Source organism: Rhagoletis zephyria, unplaced genomic scaffold (assembly GCF_001687245.7).
Source record: "Rhagoletis zephyria isolate East Lansing unplaced genomic scaffold, Rhagoletis_zephyria_1.1 Rzeph_scaffold_02278, whole genome shotgun sequence".
NCBI classification, from domain to species: domain Eukaryota; kingdom Metazoa; phylum Arthropoda; class Insecta; order Diptera; family Tephritidae; genus Rhagoletis; species Rhagoletis zephyria.
In genome coordinates, this window is record NW_016159362.1 from 678 (window position 1) to 13,856 (window position 13,179).

General features: G+C 35.6%; 1 protein-coding gene across 1 annotated transcript; it reads right to left on the minus strand.

Moving 5' to 3' along the window:
* Positions 1-1,885: 1,885 nt before the first annotated feature.
* Positions 1,886-12,861, minus strand: LOC108366446 (sodium-coupled monocarboxylate transporter 1). Its single transcript, XM_017620862.1, has 7 exons — positions 12,470-12,861; positions 4,716-5,577; positions 4,497-4,645; positions 4,206-4,367; positions 4,031-4,146; positions 3,155-3,967; positions 1,886-3,085 (listed from the first exon to the last, which is right to left on the minus strand). The coding sequence occupies exons 2-7, from the start codon at positions 5,341-5,343 to the stop codon at positions 2,809-2,811; spliced, it is 2,145 nt and encodes a 714-aa protein (XP_017476351.1). The 5' UTR covers positions 5,344-5,577; positions 12,470-12,861; the 3' UTR covers positions 1,886-2,808.
* Between the last annotated feature and the right edge of the window lie 318 nt (positions 12,862-13,179).

Here is a 13,179-nt window from a genome sequence, read left to right on the forward strand (position 1 = left end):
GCAAAGCAAAATATACTGTACATACATACATAATTATGCACAGATTATCTTACTTAGCCTTGGTCCATTCTCTAGGAATGTGGTAAAGGTTAAGATATGCCGGTAAAATGTTAGTGAGTGGTGGACATAAGTAGGTCGACCATAGATTTAATAGTCTATTAAACCTTTCCGTAATAAACAATATGCCAAGCAGAGCATTGGGTGAGCAGTAAGTGAGTTGTATAGATGCACCCTGGAAAATGGGTACTCAAGAATATTTCTAGCATGTCGCTGCTTGATATACTATCCCTCTTGCTAATATCTAAGTTAGCTTGAATTTCGTCATGACATTAACAATGTTTACTTCTGGCTAATATCAATGATGCAACTTCATAATTTTATTACAATTTTTTTTTTTTTAGATTTATCTTTTAGTATATTTCAATGATTATTTACTATTTTAAAAACAATGGCATTACACGGAAGTTGTTTAAAAATAGAACTCGCATGTTTAGCATGCATTAAAGCGCATTGAAGTGAGTACAGAGTACACTTAGGTCTCTTTTTATGCGGTTTCTTTTTAATGCTGATTTAAATTTATGCGGTTTTTCAAACCGTTTCTTCACTGTAGCAATTTTGTTTTTTGAGAGTTTTTATTACTTTTTTTTCAGTGTGTAAGAGACAATGCTTTTGATAAATAATTTGTCTTTGTATTCTTAGATAATTCATGTATTTATTGTGGTATTTTTTTTTTGTTTTTGGTTAAAATACAAATAAAATTTTATTTATTTCATTAATGTTCAGTTCTAAATGGAATAATAACTGTTGAAGTGAAAAAATAAATTTTTTTTTTTTTATAAAGGCCTCACTGGATTTTTTATGCGTTTTTTTTAGAATTTTCTACATGGAGTATCTGAATTTATGCGGTTTTTTAAAATCGTGGAACGCATCCCCTGTTTTTGTTTGAAAGTAAAGAACTTTTTTACCCGGATTTTTTTTATGCGGCTTTCTGAGGAACGCACGTACCGCTTAAAAAAAGACCTATATAAGTGTTTCTATTGTGTTGTTGCATTGTAATGTATTTTCGTTTGTACAATAATTTAATTTGCTAGACTTATTCATATAAAAAACTATTAATAAAATGTACGTACATATGTATGTATACACATTTGTTGATAAAAATGCGACGGCACTCAAAAATTTGTTATCGATGATTTTAATTTAATTTTAATTTGTTTAATAAAAAACTTTAGCAAATACTTAACCGGATTACATCGCACACATGCAGACATATGCCCTGTAGGGAAACTCCGAACTGGTGAACCAAATTTATAGTTCCGTACTAGATCTTTATCGCCAAAAACGAACCAGTTCGATAGTAACTAGATCGCCATCAGTTCAAAAGCAGCGATAGGTGGTACTTTTAAAAAACAATTTTAGAAATCTATATCTAAAATGACGAATTTAGAACTGGTTCAAAACTATAGAAAAAGGGATGCAGAACGAATGCAAACGGGTGCAAAGCGAACTAGATCCCATATGTCGAATTTAGGACTGGTTCTGAACTATAGAAAAGGTAATGCAGCGGGGGACAATTTCAAATTCCTATGACATCGCTGTGTTTTAAATTCGCCAATTGTTTGCATGCAAAAGAGATTTATCGCGAACTGTACTAGAAATGCACCAGTTCAAAACTAGAGATTTTCCCACAGGGAAGGAGTAGGTGCATATGTATGTAAATACACTCGTACATGTCTAAATACATACACTACGTTTGGCGGGTTGTTTACAATTTGCATGATATCTTTTTGAGTGAGAATTAAGTAATAATAAATTACAATCATAACAAATATTTGTCAAAGTTGCACAATTGACATCTTTTATTTCATTGATTTTAATAATAAGCTACAAAATAAACACAAATACATATTTACATAGATACTACTTTTTCGTCTAAATACAAAATATATAAATATTTCTTTATTCGGTCCTCTTTTGTACTTTTGCCCATTTTTTTGTGCATTTTTCGTTTAAACTTATCACTTTCGTCTTAATTACTCTCGTCTTTGATCGTATTTATACAATAGCTTTGTTTCTTAACAGATAATTATCACAAATTATCACTAATTTCTGCTGGAAAGCGTTTCTTAACCCAAAAACTAGCAGAAACTAGCTGCTCTCTCTCGTTCTTACGCTCTTCTATTTTTGGCTCTGCTGCTAATTTCTGCTAGTTAAATTTTTACTAGCAGAAACTAGCAGCTGTCAAAATGGATAAACAAAAATTCGCGCCAAATATTTTCAATTGTCAAATACACCGACCAGCTGATTACTTGCTAGTTTCTGCTAGTTTTGCGTTTCTTTACTTTTTCGTTATTTCGCTCTCTGTGAGCGTAATTCTTTCAATTTTCTCATTCTTCTTCTTGCTGATAATTATCTGCTAGAAAAGAAAAGAAACAAAGCCAATGACATACAACTAAATTACGCACTCGCTTACGTACATGTAAATATATTTACTATAGACTTAAAAATTAAGTTAATGACTGGAATAGTTTTAATATACATACAGATATGTATGTATGTATGTATGTATACAGGTATAGTAAACAATTAAAAAAAATATATAATTATTATCAATTAATAACAAGTACTTAGTTTCAACGTTCGAAGTCTAATTTGATTGAATTTGTACATTTTGTGATGGAGCAATTCGCATTTGCCAAAAAGAAACACTTGTTGCTCAAACGTCTATCGTCTAACTTTATCGTCCTTTGCCTTTTTTTTCGTAAGCCTCCATTTTGCTTTCATGCAAATTTCATGCACTCCCTCAACTCATTCATCATCCAATCGTATGGCATGATTCACATGGCCTTCAGACTTTTCCATGGACGATGGCTCTGAAGTAGTGACCACGTTGATCTCAGTGCTGAACTGCGGCAGCACTTCTGGTTTACTTTGCTCATTCTCCTCGTACGCAGAGCTTATCTTGAGCACATTATGTCGCTGCACGGCAGCAACAATCAGCGAAATGACTAGACCCAAAAATAGTGTGAGCACGGCACCAATCATGGAGTACCACATATAGCTCAGCTTGAAGATTGACCACGAGCTAATGAATAAAATAAATGCGAGTATAAATAAAAATTCTATTCTATTCAGTGCTAAACATTTTATTTACCTGAAACCAGTATCGGTTTGTGTTACAAGCGTTGCGGGCAAAATTGCAGTCGTCACATTGTGCTTGCAATTACAGTTATCCACCGATAACGGCAACTCAACCGGATCTACGTTCACAATTTGCGCCATTACGCCGATAAAAATTACAATGGCTAGCGATAGTAAGCCTCCATAAAAGGCGCCTTTAGCGTTGGCTCTCTTAAAGGCGATACCTAGCACGAAAAGCCCTAATGTCACGCCGCCAATTAGGCCATTCAAGGTCAATGTCGCTTGCAGCACACCGCCTAACTTCTCCACAATGAACACCAAGCCAAAGGAGATAATGCCGTAGCCCAACGACATCCACTTGGCATAGAGTGCACCCTTATCTGGCGTTATTTTGATGTTCATGCCATTCACAAGCAAATCCTCGCAAGTTACAGCAGACAAGGAGTTCAGCGCCGATGCCACCGTGCCCAAGCTGGCAGCAAAAATGCCCGCCACGAAAATGCCAGCGATGGTGTAGACATGTTCGTAGGTGCTCATTATGTAAAAGGGCAATAGTTGGTCGGAGGCGGTAATGCGTCCAGCTGTGAGTGGGTCGCAATCGGCATAGTGGTTGAAGATCATCAGACCCGTATAGAAATTCATGAGAAACACCACGACCAGTCCGAGTATGGCGAATCCCAAGGCAACTTTGGCCAACTTCAGTGATTTCAGGGACATGCACTTCTGCACTGATGCCTGGTTGGTGCAGAACAATGAAGTCCAGTAGAAGAATCCACCGATTACCACGGACCACACTGTGTGACGCGTGGTGGGATCTAGGTCAAAACTGTGGGGAAAGAAAAGGGGTTTTAAAAAGAAATTATGTGCACCGGGATCGGCAACGACTTACTTGAAGAACTCCAGCCGATGACGGTCAGCAGCCGTGTTGAAGATCTCTACAGCGTTACCGCTGTAATAACTGCCCAGCGCAACGACCAGCACCAGGGATAAGGCCAGAACTGCAGCCTAAAATGAGTCATCATTTTAGAATTGCGTAAACTTAATGCAACAAGACTGCGACTTACTTGGAAGGTATCGGCAATAACTACAGCTTTCATGCCGCCTTGAGAGGAGTAGAAAACGCAAACTAAATAAATAAGAATCACTGCAACTTTGGTATTTAAGCCCGTGGCTTTGGAGAGTGCGATTGCGGGCGCCAAGACAGCCACTGCGGTATAGAAGCACATCTGTGGAGAGCAAAGCAAAAAGAAAAATATATATAGTGTATGCTGCTAAACTATTTGTACATCAAGAAAACAGAATCAAATTTGTTCGCTTTATAAAACTTCTTAATTTTTGCAGAACTTAGCCTTTACCTGTATGACATACAAAACAGCGCCAAGGATGCGTATTTCCCGACCGAAGCGTATGCCGAGATACTCGTAACAACTCGTCAGCTCCATTTTGAAGTAAATCGGGTAGAATATTTTAACGGCGACCGGTATGACCAAAATCATCGGAATCACTGCAATGATAAGAAAAATGTTAGTAATCGCAATTAGATATTTATTACTCAAATCGCCCACTACACTCACCAATCAGCACGAATTGTGTACCCTGTAGGTACATCTCCGATGGATTTCCCAACAATTCGATAGCCGTTATGAAGCTTGTCGTCAAACTGAGTGTTACCGGAAATATGGACATACCCGAACCCAGTAGGAAATCCTCCGAAGAGCCGCCCGACTTGTGGAAGAAGCCGTAAAATACGCCAATGCCCAGCGATATGATCAGCATGGAGAGCAGTATCGTATAATCATAAGCGGAGAAGGCAGCTTTATGCGATGGATTGCTGCATTCCTCCATCTCTATAGGCGCATCGCTGCCGCCACCGCCGCCGCCGAGAGTGGCGCTCAAATGCTCACTATACATTCGCTTCAAAATTTCCGCAGCCATATCGAAGCTGCGTCTCTCAGCCGAATCGATGGCATCCAGCAAAGGAGGCGCGGCGGCATCCATGGGAGCAAATGTCGAATCGCCGCGTACCAGCAAATAGGGTGGCGTTTGTTTCAGCAGCTTGTTTGTTGTTGGCGGTGAGCTTGTTGCAGCTGCTTGCTGATACGTTTTGGCATTAAGATCTGCTGGTACTGCCAGCGCATTGGAGGTGTGCGCCAAAGCGCAAAGGAATAACAATTTCAGCTGGGTAGCCATTGGTGGAGACATTTTAGTTGAGGTTGTAGAAATACTTTCTGTAGAAATACTTTCGGTTCTGCTTTTTAGGAACTTTTTTGTGCGCTGAGCTAAGGTAAGTGATAATTGATTCTCGTAATGTTGTCGATCGCTTAATTGGAAACTCTTTCGTTCGTTTTCAATGCAATGAATTTCACTAATTGGCGGGGGCGAGTTATTTACATCTCCGTTGCAATGAGTCGATGAGTTTACAAATTAATTAACAACCTGCAATTAAAAATTGATGAACAAGATCAACAGAGTGCCATACGTAGGAGTGCACGATTGATACAATGCACTGAAATTTTTCAATTAAATTTGGTTAGAAAATTCTTTAAATACCATCGTCAAGTTCAATGTCGAAATTTCCAATATTGACAATGTGTAAAGTGTGTCTTTCAATTAACGACGACCATTTAAATTTCTCATTTTCGTTGTCGGTGTTTCCGACAGGGTAAGAGTATATTCTACAGCATTTTTATTTCATTTGCATTATTCACGAATTTCTATGAGAAATTGTCAATGTAGCTACCTTATAGTAAACGGATACCTTAAAAAAATACTATGTATAAAACCTTGAAATTTTTTTTACATACCAAAATCGGTATGAAATTTATATTCTTTTGGGTTTCGAGTTTTTCCGGATTGCGAATATTCGCATTTGCATTCGCAACCACGAAGCTTCCGCATTAATTATAATATTCGCATTCGCAAAAATCAATGCGGAACTTTTGCGAATGCCCATGTTGTGCAAGTTCACCGATAATACGTGCATATGTATATCTGGCAAACAAATTGACAAATTTTAGCCAATATTTTTTTCCCGTAGATATACGACGTTAGGTCGTGTTACCCGGGCGCCGCACATAGTAGTATTTGTGTAACCAAATTGCTCAAGAGTCATTAAACTTTGATAGAAGAGAATGAAGAATTCTTTGGAAAAAGCTTTAGAAATAAAACGGACTTGCCACGATCCCTGATTCTTCAAGTAGAGGTGAAAGTCAGAAAGATACAGCCTACATTTTTTGCCGCGATGCAATCCTCAAAAAGATTACTTTGTTTGCTCTGTAATAAAATAAAAAAATATGACTGAAAGCCCTCTAAACAGCGTCAATCGAAAAGAATTTAAAATATTGTAAAATTTCACGCACAGATATTTGTCGCCTCGACCGTGCAATTATTTATTGGCGCAGGTTAGATTTACGACCCATTAAAAACAGACTGCTAACCGGAAAAAGAAGCAGAATCATTTTTTATGAAATAAGTTCAAATTTTTTTAATTCCAGTACTAAATAAAATAAACATCATTAAAAATTAAACATTTTTGCATTTTTTTATATACCAAAATCACTTAATTTGTACGAAACTCGAGAGATTACTCACCAAAACCCTAATGGAGCTTCAAAACAACAACAAAAAATTAGTTACATTTTTCAATAAAAGAGTAGCGTTTAAAATACAGTACCAAATTGACCGAGCTTTGCCCGGAGTGCATATATGTACTTTTTAAAGTTTTCAAGATTTGGGTAGCTTTAAAAAAATATTTTGGAAATAAACCAAAAAAAATAGCATTTCGATATCTATTAAGTAAATTGCTTACTTTAAAATTTAGGTGGCAAAACTATTCCGAAATACGCTGGAATCAATAGTACATATCTTGAGCGTATATAATGCATAAAAGAAATGTTGATTGAAATTAACAAAATAAAAATTTGTATTACACAGACCAAAGCTCTCAACAATACCTTTCATTTGATATCCATATTGCGATGTTTTAGATAAATGGTGTAGAATCGAAAATAAGTGGCAACCTTACACTATTATCCTAAGCGATAACATTTTGTATATAGGGAAAGCATTGTTTATGAACCTTCTCTTGGTACCCATTACTAGTAATATTTTACCTTTTTTTTCGAAACAAAAAATTTAACAAATATGCGATTCAAAATAGGTGGTAACCCTATTAAAAGTATTTTTAATATTTTTATTGAGCTTTGTATCACGATTGTTTATTGGGAAAAATTGAAAAAGCAACAAAGTCTAAGCAATAGAAGTTATAGCAGCTATTTCGGAGATCACCACATCTCCTTTTTTTTTTGGAAACGTTGCATTTTTAGTTTTTCTTGCCTCTTACATGAAAAATTTAATTTTCGTAAAAAGTGGACTTGGCAGTTTTCGACTCTAAGCGGGCGATATCGAAATTAGTGAAAACAAAAATCAATAATAAAACTGATTGCCTAATTACCATGATATGGTGCGCATCTAAGCGCATCATCAAGCATGAAGATTTCCATTACATCTTCGATAAGCGTTTTACGAACGATGACATATTTATTTATTGTACGTGCATTGCCTGCCCACAAGCGATTGCTAGCAAGTCTGAACGAGCATGTACGAGCATATGTACGTGGCCGTTAAACCAGTAGAATTCATTTCACAAATTGTAATTGTAAGCACCTCAGTCCATTTCCAGTTGTAATATGTCCCCCTCTGCCTCTGGCGCATAAATATTTAACTGCTCATGTTAAGATTTAAGCGAATTTATCTAGTTAACATCCGGATACTGGCAGACACACCGGCGCTAGCCGGTTAAAACAAGAAATTTTAAAACTACAACAATTGCCATCGGACACAGACTCACTCACACATAAAAAGAGGAATCCTCCTCCGACATCCCCTCAAAGACGCCAAGCAAAATAGCATCCACAAGTGATACCCCATCTCCCTCTCTCTCTCCCTCTGTCCCCTTCAAGGCAGTGGTGACAAAACAAACTGGGCTATGCTCGATCAAACCTCGATCGATTCAATTAGACCAAAGGCAGACGAAGGGCGCCAGCCGTAATGAGAACGTGCAAGTGGTGTAATCGTATTGGTGTGCGTCTTGAAAGAGTGAGAGAAGCACTTTATGGGCAGCGAAATAAAGATTTAATTGCTGTGGGTGTTTTTATCACCAAAGATGCTTGATTAGCGTAATGTTGTTGTAATTGTAATTTAAGCGTTAAGTTTCCAGAGACGCCTGCGCATCTGTTACATACACTTATTAATTGTGTGGCGTTAACAGCGATATGCGCAAATGAATTGCTTACACCAGGGCTGGCGCACCAAAGGCACGCGTGCCATTGGTGGCACGCAACAAAATAATTTGGGCACGGTATTAAGTGAGGACCCAATACCTCAATTACTAGTGTTAGTTACTACCTAATCGAAATAGTTTATTTTCTGGTTTAAATTGGAGACCAAACCAAGATCTATTCATACCCAACAATACAGCCTAGAAGTACCAAAAATACAAACACTAAGCAATAAAACGCACACAAAAGACATTCGATTCTTGAGTTCCAGTCACAAAAATAGTAAACCCCATATCTTCGCAGGCACTAAACAAACGAAGGTTTGAAGCTTATACGTGGTTTTTATAGATATGTGCCAGCAATTATTGAATTTGAAGGTAAAGTTTGCAAGCGCTAATGAAACTGTTATAATCATAATAAATAGATCTCCTTTGGGCCTTTGAAATTTTTTGGTAAAGATTTTGTTTCCGAAAATTACCAATGTTTCCCAAATTTAAAAAAAAATTTAAATCCGATTTGGACTAACATAAAAAACTAGAAAGCGCAAAAGGCACGGTAAAGTTTTCTTTGGTATCTAATAAATTCTGTCATCGAAGAATTTTCATCGAGGTTTTATGAATTCGAGGAGTTATCGGAAACACTAAAATTTATTATGTATCCTGATGCTAAATTTGATTGGTTGGAAATCGAAGATTTTGAAATGCAGCTGATTGAGTTACAGTGTAATTCAATATGGACTAAAAACCTTATCGAAAGAAGGGAAGAGTTGGAATCAAAAGAATTGGACCAAAAATGCTAATATTACACTTCGCATTCAATTCCAGACAATATTTTTCTCTACCTATGCATGTAAGTCCTCACCACGTAGTTCTTTTAAAATTTTTTGTACGATTTATGTGTCTACTAATTTCTCCAAGTACCGTATCATCACTTATGATTTCTTGTTGGCACATCATGGCTACACTGAATATTTCTTTGGAAATGATGGCACGTACATATATGCATAAAGGTTCGCCGGCCCTGGCTTACACATTTCTTATTTATTAATTTGCATCTAAAACAATTGGTATTCGCTGCTCGTAAGGGCAATTAAGAAGGCATAAACGGAATACAGAAAAAAATGAATTAATTGTCTACATTTAAGTTACTTTTTTTTTTTACTTTAACCGAACTGAAAGTATGTCTGAATTTTAAGCATTTGTTTATTTTGAGATGGCATAGAGTACGTTCATAGTGGTTTACGACTGTCTATTTAAGCTATAATTTAATTTTTCTGTAGGATATCAGGTTAGAGTTAGAGTGCTCAATAAACTATTATTCCTATTATTATTATTCCTTTCGACAGCCTAAGTATGTACTTAAATAAACCTACATATGAGCACTTTATTTTGAAAGTGGCATAAGTCCCTTTGTTTTTAAATCGATATATCTAAGGGTTTGCGTTTTAGCACGTTTAAAAGTACTGATGCTAACTTTCGATAAGATTTACTTGTATTTGATTTTTAGGCTATCTATATTTTTCTCAGTATAGTCATCGAAAAGTCACCATTTTTCATTACGGTAAAGTGACTTATGCCACTTTCAAAATAAATAAATAAATAGTCCAATGTATTTTACTGAAGTGATGCTTTGAAAGGACAGTGATTTACTAAAATTGATGAATAAATTAAACAAATATATTTATTAATTTCTTCACTAAAGTGATGCAAAAATTTTGGGTCATGACATATTTTAACATTTTTCGGACCGCTGATTACGAATCTAAAGTCCGATTTTCAAATTTCAAAATGGCGGACGTATTTTTAAAACTTTCTTGTATTCGCTTGAGACTTGTTAGTCGAGGGGTTTTCGGGTCGCTGATTACGAATCTGAAGTCCGATTTGCAAAATTCAAAATGGCTGACCCAATATGGCGCTCAAAAAAATTAAAATCATTTAGATTCGCTTAAAACTTTACAGTCGGGGGTCGCTGATTACGAATCTGGAATCAGATTATAAAATTCAAAATTTCGGATCCATCTTCGATCTATCATTTATCACGGGAAAGTTAATATCGTACGTACGTACTCGATGTATGACTAACATGCTCAAGTCGACTGAGTAACTTATACGCTATGTATTAAAAGAGAAGAAGAGAACGGAATTCGAGGACATGGTCGTGTGTTTATTAAACCATAACCTATAGTTTTTTTTTTTTTAAGAAATACTGCAAATTTTCAAGGATAGTCACGAACAAAATTATAAACCAAAAAGTTTAATATTTTTCAATTCTACAGAATTTAGTCTTTTATTTGGTACCCATATGGTTATTTTACCACTGAATTTTTTTTTATAATTTTTGGAACTAATCAAATCGTTGAAATTTCAAAGTCCTTTTAAAAAAATTTTAGCGCCAGAAAAAGATACTAAGAATGCTGTTTTACTAAACGTTTTCTTTATACCGCTGACTAGTAAAACTTATCTCGAACAAAACCTCAGTAGTTCTAAACATTTCAATGCATTTTTTTTTTTTAATTAACATATACCGTTAAATTCTAATTGTTTTTATCATTAACTCGATTTTTTAAAAAGGTGACTTATGTCACTTTCAAAATAAACGGCTTATATGTAGGAAAATACACAGCGAAAATAAAAGTGTTACATTTTAATAGTCCATGCTGTGAAACTCAATAATTTTGTGTTTGCGTTTTGATTCATTAAGAGTTAGCAGGGCGCTAATTGGCCAAAATTATGACTCTTTGCCAACTATTTATGTGTGCAAAAATCCAAAGGCACCAGTGTAAACTTTTATTGATGTGCCAATTCTATAAGTACAGAAATAATATCCATATTTAGATGGAAACATAAGGAGGTTCCCGAGGATGGTTCCCGTGGAGTACGTTCGATGAAATGAGGGCGCTGGACCTATCCTTATCGAGTTCTCTGCTCCATCTTCTGTATGTCAGTTCGACAAAGTAGGTTTTAAGCCATTATTCGGAGGATGAAAGCCTGTAATTGTGGCAGTAAGGTACGTGCCAATCCTAGCCATTGATTACCTGATATGTGTATATCTGTATATTGGAACACAAATCACCCTTGCGGTGTACTTCCGATTTCACTCATGTTTTTCGATGTGATTTTCAATAAGTTTTTCGATGAAATGTTTAACGAATACAGTGAACCTGTATGCAAAGCTCTTTGGAAGTAAAATCTTACACGGCTTAAACGGAGAAAAACCGACCTCGGATTTGGATCCAGCGACGTGAAAAACTTTTAGATATAAACATAATCATGTCTGAGTTAGAAAAGTTTTCCCACGAAATGGGAAAATTTTTGGAGTTAAAATTCCTTTCATTTAATACAAAAACAGATTAAAAAATAAATCAAATAAAAAAGTGTTTCTTATATTCGGCAAAAAATTAAATGTGCAACAACTTTTTTGTATTTTGAGAATAATACTCGTGCTCAATATTGAGAAAATTATTTAAATATTTGAAAATTAGTTCCAAAGGAGCATTGTAAGGATTTACATATTAGGTAAAAAGTCCACCTAAAACTCGTAACTTGCATTAACTCTCGCGCGCCAAGCTATTTACATACATATCTCTGGAGCTTTTTTGAAAATATGTCAACAAGTTGTTTACTCAATGCAGTTTAGATATAATAAATGATAATGTATATTTAAATTGTAAACACATGTTTACGGTCACGCGTAGTGAACAGCTTTGTAATTGTTTAAACAAGCATGTATTTGCATACATACATACATACATATGTTTTTATGGCTCATTTCCATGCAAACAGAAATTATCATTTTTCGCATTTGTAATTTGCTTTGCTAATAAAAGTCTTTTTCCGAATGTTCACGCTTTTAAGCAAATAACTGTTAATTTTATTAAATTTGTATAGAACGAATTTTATTGACATTTTTTCCGATACATTTTATAAATATGTAGTCTAGAAAAGTGACATAAAATTGCAAATACTTAAATTTGGAATTGCTCAAGAACAAACGCTTTGGCAAGAAACTGAGGGATATTAATTTTTTTTATAGAAAGTCATTTGCCTTACCTTTAGATAATTTTCAATCACCGGAAATTCCACGAGATTTTTCGTATAAGAAAAGTTCTAAACTGTAACTGCAGTATCGTGCCGCGATTGTTTTTGTATTTCATTAACGTAGCACCTTTGAGCACTTCACAACCGGAATATCCTTACAGCTACCGCATACAAAATTATACTTTGTATATTTATTTAATTAAAATATTCACTTTCTAAATATAAATTGTATCTATAAACCGCTTTGTTTGTGTATTCACTTTGAGCATTTTTTTTTTAGTTTACTATTTATCCTTTCATAACACACACTGACTGCACTGGATTAAAGAATATCCTTAGAATTTTATTTTCATCAGTCTCGCGCACTTTTGCGCTATTTTCAAAGTTAAACGAATTGTTGCCACAGACGTCCGAACAACATTTGAGCATTTGCCTATGAGCCTGCTCGCTTTTTATTGGACCGAGCGACCGCTGAGCGCAGCACGTATACGCGTATACTACTTGTAGCATCAACAGCCACATTTTGCTTCGTATATCGATCACTTACAACAACGGTGATCGATAATAGTAGTGCTGTTGCGCTGATGTTCATTTTGTCTGAGAAAAATATCTACGAAGGGCCGGCCACACAGCTTTTTTGCCAAATAAACACTACAACTACAACGATGAATGTCACGCGCATTCACAACACCACGCTCACGCTTGAAGCTGCGTCGCGAGCT

Excerpts from the sequence above, each read along its gene's own strand:
- LOC108366446 (XM_017620862.1), bottom strand. The coding sequence starts at position 5,343 with ATGTCTCCACCAATGGCTACCCAGCTGAAATTGTTATTCCTTTGCGCT. Across the intron at positions 4,646-4,715 it reads TACACAATTCGTGCTGATTG|TGATTCCGATGATTTTGGTC; the intron begins GTGAGTGTAGTG and ends TTATCATTGCAG. Across the intron at positions 3,968-4,030 it reads CATCGGCTGGAGTTCTTCAA|TTTTGACCTAGATCCCACCA; the intron begins GTAAGTCGTTGC and ends CTTTCCCCACAG.